The sequence below is a fragment of the Symphalangus syndactylus genome, chromosome 15 (genome assembly GCF_028878055.3).
Source record: "Symphalangus syndactylus isolate Jambi chromosome 15, NHGRI_mSymSyn1-v2.1_pri, whole genome shotgun sequence".
Taxonomy (NCBI): Eukaryota; Metazoa; Chordata; class Mammalia; order Primates; family Hylobatidae; genus Symphalangus; species Symphalangus syndactylus.
This window is the reverse complement of record NC_072437.2, coordinates 90,576,522-90,600,492: the sequence shown is the minus strand read 5'-3', so window position 1 is coordinate 90,600,492 and position 23,971 is coordinate 90,576,522. Positions and strand designations below refer to the sequence as shown.

The 23,971-nt window shown below is 36.4% G+C and overlaps 1 protein-coding gene across 10 annotated transcripts in view; it reads left to right on the top strand.

The window, feature by feature from the left end:
• MTMR6 (myotubularin related protein 6) overlaps positions 1-22,503 on the top strand; it is a 40,493-nt gene extending 17,990 nt beyond the window's left edge. Inside the window, exons 3-15 of one of the 10 annotated variants that reach the window (XM_055244089.1) lie at positions 1,766-1,928; positions 3,436-3,593; positions 3,768-3,896; positions 7,969-8,103; positions 9,060-9,173; positions 11,044-11,176; positions 11,884-11,993; positions 12,401-12,526; positions 15,286-15,335; positions 15,756-15,956; positions 17,738-17,869; positions 17,949-18,075; positions 20,236-22,503. In XM_055244089.1, the coding sequence (XP_055100064.1) occupies positions 1,766-1,928; positions 3,436-3,593; positions 3,768-3,896; positions 7,969-8,103; positions 9,060-9,173; positions 11,044-11,176; positions 11,884-11,993; positions 12,401-12,526; positions 15,286-15,335; positions 15,756-15,956; positions 17,738-17,869; positions 17,949-18,075; positions 20,236-20,496 (1,839 nt within the window). In that variant the 3' untranslated portion in view covers positions 20,497-22,503. The remainder of the gene's footprint in view (positions 1-1,765; positions 1,929-3,435; positions 3,594-3,767; positions 3,897-7,968; positions 8,104-9,059; positions 9,174-11,043; positions 11,177-11,883; positions 11,994-12,400; positions 12,527-15,285; positions 15,336-15,755; positions 15,957-17,737; positions 17,870-17,948; positions 18,076-20,235) is intronic. The other 9 variants (XM_055244090.2, XM_055244092.1, XM_063619242.1 and 6 more) reach the window with 9 other exon arrangements.
• Positions 22,504-23,971: the final 1,468 nt, after the last annotated feature.

Genomic DNA, 23,971 nt, shown 5'->3' with positions numbered 1-23,971 from the left:
AATATGTATAATTAATATTAACATATAATAATTATATAATATATGTGTATTATATAAATAATCATCCTTCACTACAAAACAAAGCAGATTGGAATTTTTAAACTGAAATTTATATTGAATTTTTAGATTAATTTGGGATTAATGGGTCTCTTGCATGATTGGGAGCCTATGATCTTTAGTTCTCCAGAAAAGTTTTCTATAAATATTTTAATAGGAGTGATATTAAGAAAAAGTAGGCATTTTTAGTAGCAAACAAAATATTATTGGTAGTAGGTGAGAATGATAAGCATATGTTTAAAATACCATCAAGTATGAGTTTATAGTAGGACTTTTTATTCATGCATTTAGTAGACTCTTATTGTGATAAAGGAGGGATCAGGGATGACATCCATATTTCTGGCTTGGGCATTCACATTTAAAAAATTAAAGTTGAAGTGTGTGATATATAACATGTGCAAGCTTTTTGATTTGAGGAGGGCAATTATAATGTTCCAGGTACTGTGTTAAGTGCTGGAGATGTAATGTTGATCAACTCCTCACCATGCCACCCTCAGGTCCTTGGCCTCCCTCCTGTGCTCATGGGCACCCAAAGTTTTAGCCTCAGAAGCAGTTTCTAGAGGGGCCAAGGCAGCCAGGGGCTGGTGTGTCAGCGCCACCCCAAGCACATGCACACCCAGCCAGATCACGACAGTACCTGGGCTCAGCTATTGGGACATGTCCACAACTTTGCTCTACCACAGGATAGGCAATGAGAGTGCGGAGAGGCCAGGGAGTGGGAGCAGGCACTTCTGAACCTACAGGGGGAGGGGGTTTCCTAGGCCCCCAAGAGCGCAGGGATGCCTGGGTCCAGAGCCATGGCTGGGCAGCTGCAGCTGTGCCCGGGAGTGTGGCTCCTGCCCTGCCAACTCGGTAGGGCATGGGGCTTCCGCTGGGATCACTGTTCCCAGGTCTTGGCTGCTCTGCAGAGCGTGCAACCCTGGCTGCACCTCCCCCACTGCAGCTGGCATCCTCACAGTGGCCACTCCACACAGGCCGCTGCTGCCATCACTATGAAGGAAAAGATAGCTTGATCTGCAGAAAGAAAAGGGAGGGGGCCTAACTTACTTGGGAAGGGTTGTGGGGCATGTCAGGCTACGCTTTTGGTGATATTATGAGTTTTGAGCAAAGGCCAGAAATGTGTCTAGAAGTTCTTAGATGAAGAGGTAGTGTTACAGTATTCCAGTTAGTGGGAGCATCTGACCATGTGTAAAGGAGCTTGGTGCATTTGAGGAGCCAAAAGAAGGCTGTTGTCACTAGAACACAGTGATCGGGAGAGGGACTTGAAATGACTAGATTGCCTTCCTTTTTTTAGTCTGCTTTTCAGTGTTCACTACTGTGTTGTAGAAAACAGATCAGAGGGTCAAGGGTAGACATGGAGAGAGCATTTAGGAGGCTGTTTATAGTAGTTCAGGTGAGAAACAGTGGGGACATTACAACTAGGGATGTGACAGTAGAGATAGAGAGAAGTGGATAGGTTACAGAAACATGTAGGAGATGCAGTTCCCAGGGTCTGATAATGGATTGAGTATGTGGAGTGATGGAGGAGGGATCAGAGTGACACCCATATTTCTGACTTGGGCATTCAGTCATTTAAAAACGTGAAGTTTGAGTGAGTATGTAACATTTCCAACTTTTTTTGAGGAGGACAGTCTTAAACTTACGCATTCTAGAAGAGAATATTTAATGCTTTCCATGTTGATGACCTAAATGTTTTTTCATGCTGTAGATATTACACCACCATATTGCCTCAGTAGAGAAACTTGCTTTGACTACTTCTGGATGCCCCCTTGTGATTCAGTGCAAGAACTTCAGAACTGTGCATTTCATTGTTCCCAGAGAAAGAGATTGCCATGATATTTACAACTCTTTGCTACAACTGTCAAAACAAGGTATTGTTCTTAGAGACCAAAGCTTACGTGCTCAATTTGAGATGGGTTATCTAAGATACTTTATTTAATGTTTTATTATTGTTATTTTATCCTTTTTTACTCTGACAGTCAGGTTCTTGTGTACTCTATCTCCCCCAAATTGGCCTGAAAGTAATTAGAAACTATTGATCTGATATAAGAATGGTGTAATCAGAAGGGGTAATGGTAAGGAAAAAGTAAAGCATTTATAGTAGAGACTTAAAAAACCACAGGTTTATATTAATCTTTTAAGTCTATTGATGGCAAGTAGCAAAACATATTTTTTAAGTGAGTATTTCACAATCAAAGAGAATGACTTGGAAGTTGATATTATGGAATGAAAAGTTAAGGAAGGTCAAGGTCCTTTGGTAGCAGTGGGACTAAAATATTTAATAGATTTGAGTGGAAGATACAGAAGATGAGCAGAGAAACAAGAGAGGGTGAATTCTATTTTAGTAGAAGTAAGGTTGAGATAAGGTTGAGATGGATATCAGTCCTAAAGAAGAACCTTTTTCTTGTTTTGTTTTTTTTGAGGCGGAATCTCACTCTCTCACCCAGACTGGAGTGCAGTGGCACAATCTCAGCTCACTGCAACCTCTGCCTCCCAGGTTCAAGCAGTTCCCTGCCTCAGCTTCCTGAGTAGCTGGGATTACAAGGCAGCCACCACCACGCCCGGCTAATTTTTGTATTTTTAGTAGAGACGGGGTTTCACCATCTTGACCAGGCTGGTCTTGAACTCCTGACCTTGTGATCCACCCTCCTTGGCCTCCCAAAGTGTTGGGATTGCAGGCATGAGCCACTAAAGAAGAATCTTATCACTATTTATGCCCTGTGGATCTGGTGACTTCCTTCCCCCAACATGACTTGAATTATATGTCGGACTGGATTTTGGTTGAGCAATCTGGATTGCTGCCTGCAAGAGTGGTCTCAGAGCAGGTCTTTGTTCATTCTTCTCTCTGAGGACATCAGCCTGTAACATCCTATTGTCTCAAATTAAGCCAGAGTTTATAGTAAAGATGATTCTGAAGCGCCCCAAGAGCTCTGTGCAACAGTTGCCATTTTTAGTCAACAGTGTCCCTATAGGGATGTATAATGCAGTTTCATGTTCTGTATGCTATCTCTAGCTTCTCATTATAACATTAGTCTATTTTACATCTCATTTGGGAAAGTGATTAGTAGGAAATATCTGTTAGTGTCTTTATAATTTTACTTTTAAGAGAAAGAAACATTGCAATAGAGGATTTAACATGAAAGTCTAACTGTATTTATTAGCTTTACTTTTGCTGATGACAAATCCAATCTCAGATTGATAGGTGTGCTTTTTAGGTATAATCATTTGCATACTGAACATCAAATATATTCAGGTATTAGCCATCTCTTTGAAGATTGTAAAGAGAAAAATGAAGGAAGAAAACTGAAAAATTACATTTATTGGTAGTGTATAAGTCTTATAAATTGCACTTAACATTTAAAATTTTGTATTCTATAGCAAAATATGAAGATCTCTATGCATTTTCTTATAATCCCAAACAAAATGATTCAGAACGACTACAAGGCTGGCAGCTCATTGATCTCGCTGAGGAATATAAGAGGATGGGAGTGCCAAATTCACACTGGCAGTTGTCTGATGCCAACCGGGACTACAAGGTACCTTAATGTTTTGGAGAAATTCAGAAAATGTTAGTACCAGAGGGTCAGGGAGTGTCAGCATAGCAAGTTGTCTATGTACTGAAATGTGCTGTTCTTGCATTTAATATTAAAGGTTTTTAAAGGGGTTTTGAACTAAGAGTAGAATGGTTATGTTTTGTTTGATATTTACAGATCTGTGAAACTTACCCCAGAGAACTTTATGTTCCCCGGATAGCAAGCAAACCAATAATTGTTGGTAGTTCCAAGTTCCGGAGCAAGGGAAGGTTCCCAGTTCTTTCCTACTATCATCAAGATAAGGAGGTAGGATGCTTTTCTTTTGATTTTAGAAATAAAGTATAACTCATCTTTAGGTTTAAGTATCTAAAATAACTATTTTTTTTTTTTTTTTTGAGACAGAGTCTCACTCTGTTGCCAAGGCTGGAGTGCAGTGGCACGATCTTGGCTCACCGCAACCTCCACCTCTCGGTTCAAGCAATTCTTGTGCCTCAGCCTCCCGAGCACCTGGGACTACAGGCGCGTGCCACCATGCCTGGCTAATTTTAGCAGAGATGAGGTTTTGCCACATTGACCAGGCTGGTCTTGAACTCTTGACCTCATGTGATCCACCTGCCTTAGCCTCCCAAAGTACTGGGATTACAGGTGTGAGCCACTGTGCCTGGATCAAGAACACTATTTTTTACATGAAAAGATTGCTAATGGAGAAGCACTGGCTTTTTGTTTAATTACATTTTTGCAAATTTAAAACAAAACTACTCAAATACAGAAATTTTCATACTCCTTGTCATCTTTTCTTGACCCTCCCTTCCTTCCAGTAGTAACTTGAAAATAATAGAATTAGTTAACAGATAGGATCCTCTTTCTTTCCTGTGGTTCTCTTTTGATTCTGCTCGTATTTGGGAAAACCAGATAGTTTTGATAAGACAACCACGGAGACAAGGGAGAGAACCAAGGGCATTTCAGGATCCCATTTTAATAGTAAGCTCAAATCAAAAGTATTTTGCAACATGAAACAGTGGAGGAGGCATCTTTATAGTGAGATGCTGTAATAAGGGTTGCTTATATTAGTAAAACTTACCTTTGTAGCCTACTAATAGAAGGCCAGGAGGTACTGTATGTTAAATGTTTTATATGTATGTCTTCCTAACTTTGTAAGGTAGGCTTTACTAATTACCTGTAACTTTCAAGTGGGGAAACTGAAGTTCAAAGAGAGTAAATTACTTCCTTGTCTCACAGCAAGTAAGTTGAAGAATTCTATGCCATTTCTGACTCCCAATCCTTTGGGACCTGATTTTGTTTTCTCTGAGAACTTTTAGAATCTTCTTTTTCCCCAGTGTGCTGAAAATTTTTTTTTTTTTTTTTTTGAGATGGAGTTTTGCTTGTTGCCCAGGCTGGAGTGCAGTGGTGTGATCTCGGCTCACTGCAACCTCCACCTCCCGGGTTCAAGCGATTCTCCTGCCTCAGCCTCCTGAGTAGCTGGGACTACAGGCGCCTGCCACCATGCCTGGCCAATTTCTGTATTTCTAGTAGAGACAGGGTTTTACCATGTTGGCCAGTCTGGTCTTGAACTCTTGACGTCAAGTGATCCACCCGCCACAGCCTCCCAAATTGCTAAGATTACAGGCATGAGCCACCACGTGCCTGTTCTGAAATTTCACAGTAATGTCTTTTTAAATCTCATCCAGAAACTCAGGTCTCAATTTTGGGAATTTGCTTCTCTATTTCTTCGATAATTTCCTCTGTTCTATCAATTTTCTTTGTACTTTTTATTTATTAGTTGACAACTGGGCTTTGTCCTCTGTTCTATCAATTTTCTTTGTACTTTTTATTTATTAGTTGACAACTGGGCTTTGTAGAATAAACTTCTACTTTTTAAAAAAACTTTCTCCTTTATTTTTCATTTTTTTTTTGTATTTTCTGGAAGATTTCCTCAACCTTATCTCCAGTCTGTGTCTTAGATCCCTTTTTTTGCTGTGATGTTTTTAATATCTGAGAGCTTTTCCTATTTTCTGAATTTTTAAGATAGTTTTCTATTCTTGGATGTGATGTTTTAGTTCTTTGAGGATGTTAAAGATTTAAAAAAATAATTCTCATGCTTCCCACATTAGTTATTATTGTTTTGCTCAGAGTTCCATTTTTTTCTGTTTATTTAGTGTTTTTGTCTTTCATGTCTTTCAAATACCTGTTTCTTGGCTGAGTTCTCATATTCAAGCTGTTTTGAAGTTTGTGTGCAGGAATGGTTTGTATCTTGGGATTCTTTCTTTCTTTTTTTTTTTTTTTTTTTTTTTTGAGACAAGGTCTCGCTTTGTCTCCCAGGCTGGAGTGCAGTGGCACAATCTCAGCTCACTGCAACCTCCATCTCATGGGTTCGAGTGATTCTCCTGCCTCAGACTCCCAAGTAGCTGGGATTACAGGCATGTGCCACCACGCCTGGCTAATTTTTGTATTTTTAGTAGAGATTAGGTTTCACCATTTGGCCGGGATGGTCTCGAACTCCTGACCTCAGGTGATCCACCGGTCTCGGCCTCCCAGAGTGCTGGGATTGCAGGTATGAGCCACCATGCCTGGCTTTGGGATTCTTTCTGTTGTATAAGTTGGTTTCCTTAAAGAAGAAACCTCTAATTTTGGTCCCAATGTGTATAGTAAGTCTGGCCATGATCCAAGGGTGAGAAGAGCAATGGCAGGATCTCACATTTTGTTATGTAGACTTTACTTAATGTTCCTAGTTTTTGTGAGTATAGGGCTGCATCCCTGCCCACAGCTGTGTCTATTGTCTATAGAGTCTTCAGGTTCATCCTTATCATAGAATAAACATTGTCTTCAAAGCAAGGGAGAATCTGGTGGTCTTAGCTAGTTCTCGTATAGGCATTCAACCAGTTCTCCTTTTTTTCAGTTACATCCCTGCTCAAACCTTCAGAGGTTTTGAGTCTTTTGGGATTTTGCTGCACAAAATACCTTGCTTCTTACTGACTTAAGGGAGTTAGCAGCTTTCTTTGTCCTGTAAAATTTGTTATCACTTGCTAGTCAGCTATCATCTCCCCGAATTTTATTGACATCTCTATGTCTTTTTTCCCATTCTCTTTGTCCCTGTGGTTTTATACATTTTAACTTTCTTTATTAGAACCTGACTTGGATTTTGGGAAGGAGCAGAGGCAAAGGGGTAAGAGTTTAGACAGAAGTTTCTAATCTACTTTTCACAACTACATCATAGAGAGGCTAAATGGTTATGGCCTGTCTTGACACAGCCATATGTGTAAACATTGTTTATTGGAAAGTTGGGCTGAAAATAGTTATTCAGTGAACAACTTAACAAATCCGAAAGTAGGTCTGAAAAGAATTTGATAAGGCAGTGCTCATTTTCTGCTATTTTATCATATTTTCATGGTTTTATTTTGTGAGTTTAAAATATGCAATTGTGTGAATTTGTATGTATTTTTGTTTTCCACTGGAGGAAAAAGTATATGGGTCTAAGTCTTTTAAATCTTTTTTTAGGATTTTAAACGATAGTAGGCTGGGCATGATGGCTTATGCCTGTAATCCCTGGGAGCATGCTGGGAGGCTGAGGTGGGCAGATGATCGCTTGAGCCCAGGAGTTGACAACCAGCCTGGGCAACATGGCAAAAACCCATCTTAACAAAAAATACAAAAATTAGTCAAGCGCGGTAGTGTGTTCCTCTAGTCCCAGCTAATCTGGAGGCTGAGTTGGAAGGATTGCTTGAGCCCAGGAGATGAAGGCTGCAGTGAGCTGTGATCGCGCCATAGCATTCCAATCTGGGCGACAGAGCAAGACTTTGTCTCAAAAACCAACCAACCAAACAAAAAACAGTAAATAATGAATCCAACCATTCACTGCTTATAGATATTCTTGCTCTATTCGATTGACTGTATTTTAACCCAAATTTGAATTGAAGGTCATTTTTCTCATTTTATATTAAGATTGCTGATTTCTAATTAGAGATCTTAAAGCCTTTAGAAAGTAAAAGTTCCAATGTTGCTACTTAAAAATTCTTGTTCTATTTTTATTGACTAATCTTTTACTTGGAAGTATCCTGTAATCTAAATGGAGTGCAGAATGCAGATATCTTAACAGTAGGTTACTACAGAGAATTGACTGGGTGTTATTTCTTAGGACCTAAGTTTTTTTCATCAAACTAGATAAGGAGATATTTAGTTTTCTTATGAGAAGAGAATATTGGGAAAACTTAGGGAATGTCAAAATTTTGAAATAGTATTTAATTCAAAGAGGATCTTAAAGTTAATGCCTCCTAATTGTCATATTTGATTTTAACACTTTTGGCTTTTTTTCTTGTAAGCATTTTTAAAGACACGTTTTAGAGATCTTTGCATAATCTCTTTTCTGTCCTTTAAAAAATAGGCTGCCATTTGTCGATGTAGTCAACCACTCTCTGGATTCAGTGCCAGGTGCCTGGAGGATGAACACTTGCTTCAAGCCATTAGTAAAGCCAATCCAGTCAATCGCTATATGTATGTCATGGATACCAGGCCAAAAGTATGTATTTTAAATACAGTACAGTCTGCTAGTTTAATTATTTTTGTTACTTAATGAGAGTTAATAAACTTGCCCATAATTAAAATATCTGATTCCTAGTTTTAAATTAACTAAGGCTAATGATACTAAGGAAATCAATCCTTTATTTAAAGGATACCAACTTAGAAGATCAATTTCTGAGTAACTCGTGGTGATTTCTTATGTCTTCTGATAGATATAAATTCAGGAAAGCTGAATTGTATATTGAGAACTCTTGCTAGTATATAAGTCTTATGTTATTGTGAAGAAATAATAAAATGTGTGTTATGAAAAATAAATTGTTACTATTCTTTTTTTTTTTTTTTAAGACAGTTGCACTCTGTCACCCTGGAGTGCAGTGGTGTGATCTCGGCTCACTGCAACCTCTGCCTCCCCGGTTCAAGCAATTCTTATGCTTCAGCCTCCTGAGTAGCTGGTATTACAGGCATGCACCACCATGCCTGGCTAATTTTTTGTGTTTTTAGTAGAGACGGGGTTTCACCATGTTGGCCAGGCTGGTCTCGAACTCCAGGCCTCAAGTGAGTCGCCCACCTCAGTCGGCCTCCCAAAGTGTTGGGATTATAAGCATGAACCACTGCGCCCAGCCTAAATTCTTATTATTCTTTTTTGCAGAATTTTCAATTGGCAAAACATTTTTATGCTAAAATAATGGATTTTAGCTTGAAATTTTCAAGAAAATAAGGAAAACAGTTAACTTAGGAAACATTGAACTAGAGAATTGTAAATAGTGAACAGGAATTTGGGTTCTCTTAGGCATCTGTGCTATGGGGCCAAATTTTTATCATTGGGACAAATGTCAGAGTCCCTTCTTCTTTTTATTAACATAATTAAACAACCAATTCATATAGGATCCTGAAACTAAAATAATTAAAATCCTCAGTGGTAATAGCTAACATTACTTTTAATTTTTGTTATAGCGTCGCATGCAGAGCTGGTGGGCTGCCCAAAAGGACATTGGCAGAATTATAGTGAGGATTTCTTCAAAAATCCGGAATGATGAGAAAATAAGAGAAAGCAATGAGAAAAAGCGAGTGAGCAATATAGAACGCAAGTGCTTTTTAGGCAGCTTTGTGAAAGGAATGGTCACTGTTTTAGAAGTGATTCTCATCATTATGCAATTTCACAAAAGATAATTTAGAAAACAGAAGAAGAGATTAATTTGAGTAAATTGCACTTTGGGTGGCCACGGCAGGTGGATCACCTGAGGTCAGGAGTTTGAGACCAGCCTGACCAACACGGAAAAACTCTGTCTGTACTAAAAATACACAATTAGCCGGGCGTGGTGGTGAATGCCTGTAATTCCAGCTACTTGGGAGGCTGAGGCAGGAGAATCGCTTGAACCTGGGAGGCAGAGGTTGTGGTGAGCCGAGATCACGGCATGGTACTCCAGCCTGGGCAACAAGAGTGAAACTCTGTCTCAAAAAGAAAAAAAGAAAAAAATTATTTGGCTGTTCACAGTGGCTCACACCTTGCACTTTGGAAGGCTAAGATGGGTGGATCACCTGAGGTCAGGAGTTCGAGACCAGCCTGGCCAACATGGCGAAACCCCGTCTCTACTAAAAATAGAACAAATTAGCTGGGCGCGATGGCAGGCGCCTGTAATCCCAGCTACTTGGGAGGCTGAGGCAGGAGAATTGCTTGAACCCGGGAGGCAGAGGTTGCAGTGAGCCGAGATTGTGCCATAGCACTCCAGACTGGGTGACAAAAAAAAAAATAGAAATTGATAACTTGATAACCTTTTATTAAAAATAAAAGACTTTATTAGGAGTTGAGAGTGTTGGTGATATCTCTTATAAGAAAAATTCTAGAACACTTTTTCGATAAAATTAGATATAAAAGGCAATTGTAATATGAGACTTTTTGAAGATAAGGTCTGATACAGTGATTTGTTTTTCAGGACCTCATAGCTCTTATTTGTATAATTACCTTCTTCACAGAAAATATATCATTCTTTGATTGTTTTACTAGTTAAATGTAAATCAAGTAGTAATAATGTGGAAGCATTTTTTGACATCTAACTGTAGATTTTACTTTAGGTACCGAATAACTAGTCAGTCAGTAGGATACAATTTAACTGTACTTGTTACCAAACTGAGGTCCAATCCACAAAATGAAGAGCTCCTTTTCTTCTAATTTAGGCTCCGTTTTATCCACGTTCATAAGAATTCTTAATAAATTGTGTTAACATGCTATATGAAATCCTAGCCTGGAAGAATTAAGCATGACAAATCCTAAGGGGACCGCTGACAACGTTTTGATCTAATAGCTAAAGACTATGGGCCTATGAGCAATCTGTTTTTTCCTGGAGACCGGTTTATTTTTGGCCCAATTCTCAGAGATGTATCAGGATAGCTGATTATATGCCATATTATATGGTGTATAGGCCTCCAATAATCTCTCATATAATCTCCCTCAGGTAATCTGAAGCATATTTCAGATCTGATTTTCAGGTCCCTATGGCTCTCAGAATGATCAGTGCTCTAGGCATGTTCTGAAGTAAACTCATAGGTTCATTCTGTAAAAGACAAGTCCCCTGGCCAGCTCTGCTCAAATGAATCATTTAGAAATTAGATAGGAGACATTTCTTTCTTTTTAATTTTAAAATATTACAAACATATGGAAAACTGATTAAAAACATAAATGAATTGGTTTCATGAACTTATGGGAACTTTGACCTTTCCATTATATAGCAATCATATTACTTTATTATCTCCTTCATTACTATTTAATAACGTGGCATTTTTACTTATTAAAAGATGAATGGTAGCTTATTCAGTTTTGATGAGTTCCTTTAAACTGTCTCCTAGCTAAAATACTGCTTATTTAGTATTTTCATGACGTTTTGGTAAATTAAAAGAGAAAAGTAATTTATCTCTAAATTTATAAAACTTTTAATTTTAGCTGAATGCAATGGCCAACAGAGCAGCTGGAAAAGGTTATGAAAATGAAGACAACTATTCCAATATTAGATTTCAGTTTGTTGGAATTGAAAATATTCATGTCATGAGGTCCAGCCTTCAGAAATTATTGGAAGGTATATTATTGCTTACTTTTTTAGACACCCTTGTCCAAAAGAAATCTAATGCTAGTCACATGTAATTTAGAATTTTGCAGTGGTCACATTTTAAAAAGTAAAAAGAAACAAGTGAAATTAATTTTAATAATATCCTTACTTAATATATTAAAAACATTATTTTAACATGTAGTCAATATAAAAAAATCAGTAATGAGATATTTTTCTTTTCATCAACTCTTAGAAATCAGGCGTGTATTTTACACTTACTATACTCTGAGTTTGGACAAGCCATATTTCAAATGTTTAGTAGCCATATTTGGTTAGTGGCTGCTGTATTAGTACAATTCTAATGGTTTTGCAAAAAAATTGTTATTAGATAGATGTTCTTGAGTAGTCAGTACAGTGAATACTAATTTATAGTAATGTTCATTTAAATATTCCAGTCATAGTATAGAATTTAAAAAATTAAAATATAAGATTATTTTTAGTTAGGTGCTTGTGCTACATGTTTTTAAAGAGCTTGGAGCATTTTTGTAAGCACAGGAATAATAGAAAAATATATCCAAGAATCAGTTATTGAGCTTTTAATAGCATCTTTTCATTTATAGAGTCTTGCCTATTTATTTTGTCTTCTTTCTTAATTCAGTTATGTAGAGAGATCTTGAAAAAAGAAACGCAGAAACTCTAGCCATATTCTAATTGAAATATTTTTATACCTCTTTTAGTCAATAGTACTAAAGGGCTTTCTGTCAGTGATTTCTACTCCGGTTTGGAGAGCTCAGGATGGCTTCGCCATATCAAAGCTGTTATGGATGCTGCAATCTTCTTGGCCAAAGTAACACTTTATCTTTCATATTTGATCTTGGGGTCTATAATGATTGGGAAGGAGTAGATTTATTCTGTTGGGGGCTGGTATCTATTCATCAGATAACTTTTATTATTTTTTACCTCTATTATAAGCTTCACTTTATTTTCAGCCTTAAAAATATCACGTAGCACTTAATGTAGAAACTTAAAAAGATACTCCTAAATACTTTGAAGCGGCATTTTTTCTTTTCTTGTTTGTTTGTTTGTGTTTTTGTTGTTATCATATTTTGTTGTGTATTTTGGAAATTATGCTGTGACGTTATCATTGCAGGCATAGCACTTCTTTGTAACACAATACCTGCTAGTATGGTTTTCAAGTAGAACTTACTGGTTTACCTTAAAGTACGCTAGAATGTATGTGATCTTTCTTTTCAGGCAATAACAGTTGAAAATGCAAGTGTGTTGGTGCATTGTTCCGATGGTTGGGATAGGACTTCCCAGGTTTGTTCCCTGGGTTCTCTTTTACTGGATTCCTACTACAGGACAATCAAAGGATTCATGGTAAGGATTTATTTGGTTAGACCAATGGTCCTTAAGTAGGAGTAATTTTATGTCCCTCCAGAGGACATTTGGCAGTGTTGGAGACAATTTTGCACTAAAGGAAATGATGAGACTGGCATCCATGGGAGTGGCCAGGGATATTGCTAACTAAACATTTTACAATGCACAAAATTTTTGCTGGGGGGTCAGCCTCACAGCAAAGACTGATCTGGCCTGTAATGTCAGTACTGTCTAGGTTGAGAAACCTTGAATTAGACTCATTTCCATTTGTGCTAACACTGACAATAAACTTTAGATTTAAATAATTTTTTTTCCTAAAATGTTGCAATGGGAATATTCAGTATTTTCTCCCTCATTTTTATCTAACAAATGTAAATAATCTAATAAAACAATGCACAAATAAGAGTACTTAAAATTAAATTCTGAAGGAAACCTTCTATTTAAAACACCTGCATTCGTAAGTGTAATAACATGTTATGCATTTTTATATCTGAAGATAAAATTTCTAGTTGAATAGATTTTCTCCTTTGGAAGATAAAGCCCTAGTTCCTGTTTTTTGTTTCTTTGCTTTTAAAGGTATGATCAGATTTTTATTTGCTTGCTTTTAAACGTGTGAGCAGATTAACTTATGTTTTCAAAATTTACTTCTTAACTCATGGTAAATTAAATGAAGAGATATTAGAAAATTTTCATTAGTTTAGAATTATTACAGTGCCATCTTAAAACAAAGGAAGATTTAAAATCACCAGTCCCTTTTCAGCACCACTATTTTGTGCTGCTAGCATACTGACTCTGGGACAGGCCAAGCGGGAGTGCTGTTAATAAGAAAATAATGCTCAGCTTACCTTGAGAGTATACGATAAGGAATATTTTCTTTGCCGTGTTTGGCTTTAATTATTTGTTAGGCATCCAAATGAAATCATGTAATAAATGGGGATGATGTGAGAGCTTCCCAGGCAATAGGAACAGTGTAAACCAAAGCATAACCTCTTTGGGTGACTGCAGGTAATGTGTGATGGATGGAGTTCAGAGTGAGTATTAGAATAGGAGGCTTGGAGGCAGAGGAATAGAGTGGGGTCAGGGCCTGAGGAAGAGAAGGCTGGAATGGGGCTTTCCCCTCTTTGGATAATGGGAGCTATTAAAGAGTTTTAAACAAGCAAACAGTAACTTAATTAGATGTGCTTTTTAAAAAGGTGGCTTGGTGTCTTGAAGGCCAAAGGGAGTGGGAATGGAGGCTAGGAGGCCAGTGTAGACACTGTTATGATAACTTATGAGACAAAAGTTTTCAATTTTACCGAACTAAAATAGCAACACACAAGTGAAGGGGGAGGTGATGGGTTCCAGGGATGTTTAGAGTAGAGTCAGTGGCTGGGTGCAGTGGCTCACGCCTGTAATCCCAGCACTTTGGGAGGCCAAGGCGGGTGGATCATGAGGTCAGGAGTTCAAGACCAGCCTGGCCAATATGGTGAAACCCTGTCTCTGCTAAAAATACAAAAATTAGCCGGGCATGGTGGTGTGCACCTGTAGTCCCAGCTACTCAGGAGGCTGAGGCAGAAGAATCACTTGAACCCAGGAGGTGGAGGTTGCAGTGAGCCAAGATTGCACCACTGCACTCCAGCCTGGGCAACAGAGTGAGACTCTGTCTCAAAAAAAAAGAAAGAAAGTAGAGTCAGTAAGAATTGATCATGGATTGGATGTGGGATAGAAGAGAGGAGTCTTCCTCTGGGATGATTTCCAAGTTTCTGAATTAGGTGCCAGGATGGATGGTTCTGCTCTCTGGCTTTTCACTGAGATAAGCCAAAGAATACATTTAGTGAGAAAGATATTGAGTTATGCTTTAAACATGGTTGTGTAGAAGAATGGCAGAGAGACCAGGATAAAATCTGTGGCTCCAGCCAAAAGATCACTTGGCCAAGGTCACACAAAGTGGTGAAGCTGGGATTGGAGCCTGTGCCTGAGCTCCAGCGACTACATCCTCAGCCACATCAGTGTATAGCCTTCTGCCGAAAGCAGAGGCTTGAGACAAAATCAGAGAAGCTAAAACTGGCAGTTTTGACACTATGAAAAGAACGTGCTTGATGACTATATAGTGAAGTGATAAAGTATACTAAATACTTACAAATATGTGTTTAGATTAGACCGAAAAAGTTAGAAATCTGTTTTTACAGTGGAGTGGGTAAGTAGAGAAGCTATGGCAAGGAAAACATAGTCAGTCCATTCAAGAGGATAGATATTAACACTTGGACTTGAACATGAACTCAAGTAAGATGATTTGATTAAAATAATTGGTCTTTTTATCATTAGTTTTTTTTCTTCAAAAAAGTAGTATATAAATAATATAAAAAATATACAAGTAAGCCAAAAGGTGGTACCTCAGTCTACCACCTAGAGTTAACCTTTGTTAGCAGTTTTGGTTTACATTTTTCTAGCCTTTTTCCTATGATATATCATCTTCATACATACAAAAACTTAAATGTAGTACTGCTTTATAACATGTACTTTTCACTTAAATGTAATAAATTCAACGGAAATAATTTAAGTCACAAAACTACTCTTATTTCTTTTTATGCATTTTTATTCTTCTTTAACCCCACCTCGAATCAAGGTTTTGGCATTCTTTGCCTGTGGTTTTTTGTGCTGTTTTGTTTATAAGTTAAAAGTGTACAGTAAATACTGTTTTTAAACTAATAAGATTTAATCCAGCCTAAACAAAATAATTGAAAGTAGTCAGAAAGTGAATTTTACTTTTTCTCATTAAGGTTTTAATAGAAAAGGATTGGATCTCTTTTGGACATAAATTTTCAGAGAGGTAAGTCACAGTTACACAGTCATATATTTTATAAAATTAGTAAACCAAGTTTAGAATGCCAAAATGTTTCTGTTCCTTATGAACTCACATGCGTGATGGGAGGTAAGAGTGTCGTGGTTTTTACTGTATTTTGCATGAAGACATTTAATTTTTTTCTGTAATTTCTTTCAATTCTAGTACCTTGTTAATTTTCATGACTATTTATTACCTTCCTTTTGGGCTGCATTTTATTTAGAGATGGTAACAGATTCTTTAAAGCTGTGGTTTAAAAACTCATAAATGGTTTCAATAAAAATTCTAGTTTTTTGTGCTCATGTAACAGTGCTTTAGGAATATTTTTGTAGGTTTAAGATTAACAATACCTGAACAATGAACTCTTTCAGAGGTGTTTTTAAAAGCTTGTACTTTCTGTGGGGTTAGGTGTGGCCAATTGGATGGTGACCCAAAGGAAGTCTCACCAGTGTTCACTCAGTTCTTGGAATGTGTGTGGCATTTGACCGAACAGTTTCCACAAGCCTTTGAATTCAGTGAAGCATTTCTTCTTCAGATCCATGAACATATTCATTCATGCCAGTTTGGAAACTTCCTTGGAAATTGTCAAAAGGAAAGAGAAGAGCTCAAGTAAGATGATTCAATTAAAAGGGTCTCCTTTTCCTCCTGCTTAGCCGAGGTCTAACAAAAATCATGTTTGAAACTTAATAAAATATCTTGACAATTTGAAATTTTATTGTAAAGATTTTATTTTTTGTATTTCTAAAGCTGAGTACCCTTCTAATATTCCCCCACCTTTCAGGTAATAGTAAAAGCACATTATAAAATGTGTTTTGAAGTGTAGCATACATACAGAAAAGTACGTAGAGCGTTAAGTGTGAAGCTCAGTAAATCTTACCAAACTCACACACCTATGTAACCAACACCCAGAATATGAAATGTTGCCAGCACCCTGGAAAGTCCCCTCATGCTTCTTTTCAGTCTGCATTTATATATTTTAGAACAGAGAAATCCTTATGCTGTTTAATTTCCCAGAATGTATCAGTTGCTAGTTTTAAAGTGTAAAATATTTTAAACTGTCGGTTTGTTTTAAGATAAGATGGAGCCTTATAGATCTCTCCACATTTCTAAACAGACAGTTCTTTGGGGAAAATACATCTACCTATGTTGGCTGCAGTGTGTCCGTCCTTGAGTAGGGTCTCAGAAAAGCTCTGAGACACTACTTGACCCTAGTTCTTGTTATTTCCTGACCAGTCTTTGGAATAGGGGTTTTTGCCTAAATTTTGCTGCAAGGAAGATCTCTGGAATAAGTCTTAGAGGTCCTATGTATATTGTTTTAGGTTGGGCTTCTGAGTTTCGATTTCTTTATTGTCTCTTACAGTAGGCGATAAAGAGCACTTAACAGACTTTTGAACATCCAAGGGACATATTAAGGAAGCTAAATCTGGTAGTATTTGAAGATAGCCACATGCTCACACTCCCAACAGAGTTAACAGCAGAACTGAGAGCATGTGAAAAATTCTAAAAATGTGTGAAGGGAATAAAAAGTGAATAGAAAATGGCGGAGATGAACAATCAAAGAACATTGAGACTTCAGCTCTATGCTACGGTGATTCAAAATAGTTTATTATAATTTGGAGCACAGAGGTGACTCTTTTCCTGGAGTACAGAGCTATTTTATGAAAAACAATTCTTAATTAGTGCCAAACATTCTCAAAAATGGAAAGATGGAAATAAGAGTAGATATTTCCTAGTAGTTTTTCTCCAAGACACACCTATGGGTCATCTTAGGAGCTATGGAAAAATGAGGAGATTTTCCACTTTCTCCCTGGATACCTACATTATGTTTACTTGGTAAATGTCCAATCTAAAACCATTCTTACCTTTGCCCAGCTACTCTTAGATTTGCAAAATAATTGGCTTTTAAAATTCTTGCATAACATCCTATTTTGCCTGTTTCCCTTTTTGTACCCACTCACACTTACGTGTGTTCCTGCCCTGTGATACTTGCCACTACAGCCCAGATGTGGGGTTAAGAGAAGAAGGCCAGACAGAAAGATGCATTAGTGTCTTGTTCTGTGTGTATGTTTGTGGTGATTTGAAGTAGGTGGAACAGAGACCATGTTTTTGAAATAGTGTGAGTTGAGAGGAATCCCTTAAAATACATGGTTGTGACAGAAAATGTTATACCTATGTTGTGTTCAAGAAACATGACTTTATTACCTAATTATGAATGAAAAAGGAGAATAGAGAGAATATGGAATTCTGAGACAAGGTTAGACTGTCAATAGAAGAAAAAACTAAAATTTAAATCTGCTTTGGAAGTCATCGCCTGATTTATAAAAATGAATATTACCATTACTACTTTGCATCTATAGGAAAGACCTCTGTGTTTTTCTCATTACATTAAGGTTGAAGGAGAAGACTTATTCCCTGTGGCCATTTCTTTTGGAAGACCAAAAGAAGTACTTAAATCCTCTCTACAGTTCCAAGTCTCACAGATTTACAGTTTTGGAGCCAAATACAGTATCTTTCAATTTTAAGTAAGTTGGCATCATTGAAGTATTTATATTTGAATTTTCTCAAACACAATTTATTGAAACTTTTTTTTTTGTCATAAAGGTTTTGGAGGAACATGTACCACCAATTTGATCGAACACTGCATCCTAGGCAGTCTGTATTTAATATAATTATGAATATGAATGAGCAAAATAAACAATTAGAGAAAGACATTAAAGACCTAGAATCTGTAAGTATTCTGAAGTATCTAATTTAATATATTTGGAATGTGAAATTAGTTTACGATTAGACTAATATTTGTATTGTTGGTGTAAATCAGCACATAAACTTCTGAAGTAAGCAGTTGCTTCAAAATCAGGTCAACCTTACTTTGATTGAATATGTTAGTTCGAATCACTTTCTTTGTATTTTAAAATACGTTAAAATACCGGAAGTATATAGCATAATGTATAGATAAACACAATAACTATCTGTGTACCCACTAGCTAGCTTTTGTGGGATTTTAACATTTACTATATATGCCTCAGATCTTTCTTGTTCTCGTTTTAAGAAATAAAACATAGGCCGGGCGCGTTGGCTCGTGCCTGTAATCCCAGCACTTTGGGAGGCCGAAGCGGGCGGATCATGAGGTCAGGAGTTCGAGACCAGCCTGGCCAGCACAGTGAAACCCCGTCTCTATTAAAAAAATAACAAAAAAGTAGCCAGGCCTGGTGGCGCATGCCTGTAATCCCAGCTACTTGGGTGGCTGAAGCAGGAGAATTGCTTGAACCTGGGAGGCGGAGGTTGCAGTGAGCCAAGATCATGCCACTGCACTCCAGCCTGGGTGACAGAGCAAGACTCCATCTCAAAACAAAAACAAACAAACAAAAAAAGAAATAAAACATAGATCTATTGGAAGACCCTCTATACTCTTTCCCAGTCTTCACCCATGTATCACAATTTATAATATTGTTTTTCTTGCCTTAAAATATTTTTATTGTGTATTGAAAAAATACCAAAGACTATCTATAATGTTTGTATGAGTTGTAAAGAGAAACAGACAATGTATATGCCAATATGCCCTTCACTCTGCTTAAGAAACTGATGTTTTAAAACTACGTAAAAGTTACCATACTGTTGATGTGCTTCATTTTGCTCAACATTGTTTTGACATTTATCCATGTTGATACATGTAGCTTTTATTCATCTGTTTTATTAGTAACTGCTGTATAACTTTCTATTGTATGAATATATCACAGTCTATCCATTCAGCTATGGATGAATATTTAAATTGTTTTCAGTTTTGGATTTCCATGATTACAAATGAAGTTAAATGACTTTCCATATTTGTTGGCCATTTGGTTTTCCTTTTCTGTGAATGGACTGTTCAAACCTTTGCTTATTTTTCTGTTGGCATATTTGCCTTTTTCTTACTGATTTGTAAGAGTTGTTTATATGCCAGGCACTAATTCTTTGTTAGTTATATATATTACAAATGGCTTTGTCCAGCCTATTGTCTTTTCCACTTTATTTATGGTATGCTATATATAGATGTTTTGAATTTTCATGTCAAATTGGTCAATGTTTTATGCTTTCCGTGTGTGTCTTGTTTAACAAATCCCTCTCTACCCTAAGACTTTCCTATAATCTTTTTTCTGCCATCCTATATAAGCAAAAAGGATCAGTAAGTATATATATATTTTTTAAATCCTAGACAGTTATAACAGTAAGACTGTCTTATCTACCTGTCAGGCAGGAGTCTCCCTTAATCATCTTTTAGATAAGGAGGTAATGACTGCTTGAGTAAATTGTAGAAGGGTATGGTCAAGAGAGGCAAGTCCAGGATAATAGGTAATACAAGATTATTGGGACAGTCCAAGAATTTGGAGAGCATGATACTCTGCCACAGGACATTTTAAAAATCTTCTGTTAAAAAAATAAAGTTCTGTTGTGTTTAAAGTCTGTTATTTTTACCTAACAAACGACTGTAGGAAAGCCATATAAGAAAAACTCTTTATAGTCAGCCCTTTAGCTACACAAGTTTGTTTGTTGTGTTCTCAGGGTTAATGTTTCATATACATTTCTTTTATTATAAATGTTTACCTGTTATGCTTTCTAGGTAATATATGTCCATTTCAAGTGTGGAAGCCTAGTGATTGCCTGCAGTCAAGTCTTGCTGGATTGTTTGTTTAATAAATATAAAAACTAACAATTTTCCACAGCAAAAAATTGTACACAATTAGGATTTTCAACCATGTCATATGCATTAAATGTTTCTAATTTTTTGAGATTTAGTTTTGCATTATACATACAGAGAACATATTTTGCAAAAGCATGTTTTCTTTTTTCATGTAGCATATTGTGGTATATGCAATTAGTAATTTTCTTTTCAAATTTGTGTTTGTTCTAGAAAATTAAACAACGCAAAAATAAGCAAACAGATGGCATCCTCACCAAGGAATTGTTGCATTCAGTTCATCCTGAATCACCTACCCTCAAAACTTCCCTGTGTTTTAAAGAGCAGACTCTGCTACCTGTAAATGATGCTCTTCGAACTATAGAGGGCAGCAGCCCGGCAGATAATCGTTACAGTGAATATGCAGAAGAGTTTTCTAAATCAGAACCTGCTGTGGTCAGCCTAGAGTATGGTGTGGCAAGAATGACTTGTTAGACTCATAGAGTTTTTTTCTGCAATGATTGCAGTACAAGAAAAGGATTATTGTGAGGATGGTCTGTAAGCATAACCAAAAGGAACTTGTCTAATAACAATTTTAGGGTTTAACAGTAGGCTAATAGTTGAAGGAAGGATAATAACTGCCCTTGTGAGAGAAATAAGTCATTTTAATTGCATTTCCAGCAAGGAATGACATTCAGTTCTGTAAGAAATGAGTGGTATTTGATGTATTTACTCAAAACACAATTTGCACTGTACACTAGTGAATTGACATTTATGATTTATGTTAATTCAGCCAAACATAAATAACCTTCCTTAAGTACAATTTAACTTCAAGAAAACAAAATTTGACAACATAGTTTCTTAATAAATGATATGGCATGTACTTTCAATTATGTAGCTTTGTAACTATTAGTATTTACATATTTTGCCTTTTAGTGATATTTAATGTTAAAGTGCCATGAAAAATATTTCTAAGAAAGCCTTAAATTCCCAGTGGTTTCTTTACCCTTAAGTTTTACAGCCTACAACAAGATTTTTTGTTTTGTTTTTCTTTTGGTCAGCCTTGTTTTGTTTGTAAAGAATTGTGCTCTCATTACTGCTGGGGTTGCATGCTACAGTACTTCTATATAAACACTTGTAGAAGTACACTGTTCACGTTTAGCCTGCCCCACTTTCGTATTCAAAATTAATGAAACTGAAGGTTTATTCTGATAATAATTTGTTTAGTGCTACATTTGATAATTTATTATTTACAGCTCAGACAGATTATTGATTTCTTGAATACGTATAAGCACATTTGACTGTCTTTTATATATGGATTACTGCATTCCATTGATTCTTATTTTGTGGTTGGCTTTATTTCTTTCACAACTGTGTAAGTTTAAAGAGCTAAAGCTCTAAAACTGTTCTTAGAAACAATGAATAGTACATGTATATGTATATTTTTAAACTGCCTTATTGCTCAATGAGTTGCTGTTCCTGGAATATCTAACTTTCAGTTTACTCAAAAACTTTTGGGTAAATAAAAAAGGGAAGTACAGATAGTTTAGGTTGTGCATGGTTGCATGAATTTTGAAGCCATTTCTATGTGGAGCATTATTTTTCTTCTTGTTAAATATAGAAAAAAAAAGAGATTCTAGTACAAAGTTATTGTTTAACAAAAGCAACTTAAACTCTGGGAAAGATTTTATTTTGCCATGTTATATTTACTGTTTATTCTGTGTACTAGTACATATCTTTAAATTACCAAAAAACAAGAAACAAAACGTAAAAACCCCCAAACTATCACTTGGAATTAGCAATATCACCCAACTGGCTTTAAAATTGAAAATTTAAATAACATGGTGGCATGAAGTACAATTCGAGTATTAGGCAATTTGCATAGGGTCCCTCATGCTGCTTTCTGTTACACCTCTATTATATTAGTTTTGAACATAAACATCTTTTTCAGACAAAAAAAAAAGCTTTATTGTATGAGAGCTTATCTTATCCTGGTTATTTTTCCAATGCTTTTCTGTAATACATTATGTAATTTTAAAAATATTCCTTTTTAAACAGCAACAGAAATGCACTATAAAATATAGTATGTGATTAACCAATCCTGCTTCCATATTTAAGCACTGGGAATGGAAACTTAATCTCGGTGACTACAAAGGGAAGTTTTTGTGCCTTGGTGTTGCAGTCACTGATTTTGGTTTTAGAATCTTCTGTGGCTGACTTCTTGTATTCAACTCTGGTTTATTATCTTAATCTTCAACTTTAGACATATATTTGTGTGTTTATATGCTCACAGGTGGACTGAGAAATCAGTTACATCTTAAGTGGCCTATAGGGTATATGTTGGCAAAAGCAGACTGTGTATATGTCTTATAAAGTTGGATTTATGTTCAGTGTGTTTGGAAGTGTATAGCATGTAAATTATTTAATATATTATTTAAAGGTAATTAAATGTTCACGTTTTACTTTGAATGTTTTTCTTCTGGATAAAACAAATGGAATCAAGTTGTAGTTGTTGTTTTTCTCTTCCCACCTAGGCGAGTAGACTTGCCCATTACATTAACATAACAGCATAAGGTTTGAGGAGTTTATTTTCCAAAAGTTTGTTGATAAATAATACCTGTTTCATACAAAAATAATTTCCAGAATATTTAAAATAGGTATAGTGGGCTAAAAGGCCCATCAGATGTAGGTAATAATGTCATTAAGTTTTCCTTTTGCTTATGTTACAATCACTATTTTGTTGTGCCCTTGCCAACTTGATGGAAGGCAGGGTCCAGTGAGTACAAACATTCAAGGTGAAATGTCTCTCCAAAGGCAGATCTGGATGTAAATATGAGGAAGAAAATGACTGGCTGAGAAGAGGATAATTTTATCGAGGGTGTTTTGAAAAGGTCTAGCTAGCTAGAAGTAGCTCAGGGAATCTTGAGTAAAGATGAAGGGAACTCTTTTAAAGCAAATTCAATTTATTTGGTCAGGTAGCAGAGCAGGGAGGTGGTGTCAGTCAAGCCTGTTTTGAAACATTTTTTGCAGAAGGTCAGCTTTAAAATATTGAAAAATTTCCAGTTGACATGCTAAGTTGGATTAAATGCTGATCATTTATAAAACTATATAGTTGCTGCAAAAGTAATTGGGGCTTTTGCCATTGAAAGTGATGACAAAAACCGCAATTACTTTTGCACCAACCTAATATTACAGTTGCAGACTTTTATTAGTGACACTGATCTTCATTGGTCAAGTTTTAGTTATTTTGTTGGCTTTTCCATATAGAATTCCAAGTGACATTAACATACTTTAATTAAGGAAAATTTGGAGACTGTTGAAGATATATGTCTAGATATCAATGTAAACTATAAGCTTTAGGAACTTACATCTAGAAGAAAGCCTGGAATCTAGAATAATTATCTCAAAAAAGAGTATATATACCATTGTACTTGATATAAGAAAATGTAAACATGAAACCTTGACATTTTAATAAACAGTATTTGTGCTACTCTAGTTATTTCTAGGAAAGTAAAATATCCATTTAAATGGCAACTTTTATAAAATAGTGGCCTGCATAGCTGAAAGGAACTTTCAGAAGCTAGTAGTAGACTCTATAGCCCTGGTGTTCAGTTTCTGATTCAGTAGTTAGGGGTTGGGACTCTGGAGTTAAAATCATTTGCATACCAATAAATTGTTTGCACTTAGCAATATTTTGGATATTGTGATGCAAATGGTTGGGGAATCATACTTTGAGAAACACTGCTGTAAACCACTCATCATGGTCAGTAAACATCTCGTTTGTTCTTAAAGGGATACAGGTTATCCCTTTTTTTTTTTTTTTTTTTTGAGACGGAGTTTCGCTCTTGTTTCCCAGGATAGAGTTAAAGTGGCACAATCTTGTCTCACCACAACTTCCGCCTGTGGGTTCAGGTGATTCTCCTGCCTCAGCCTCCAGAGTAGCTGGGATTACAGGCATGCACCACCACAC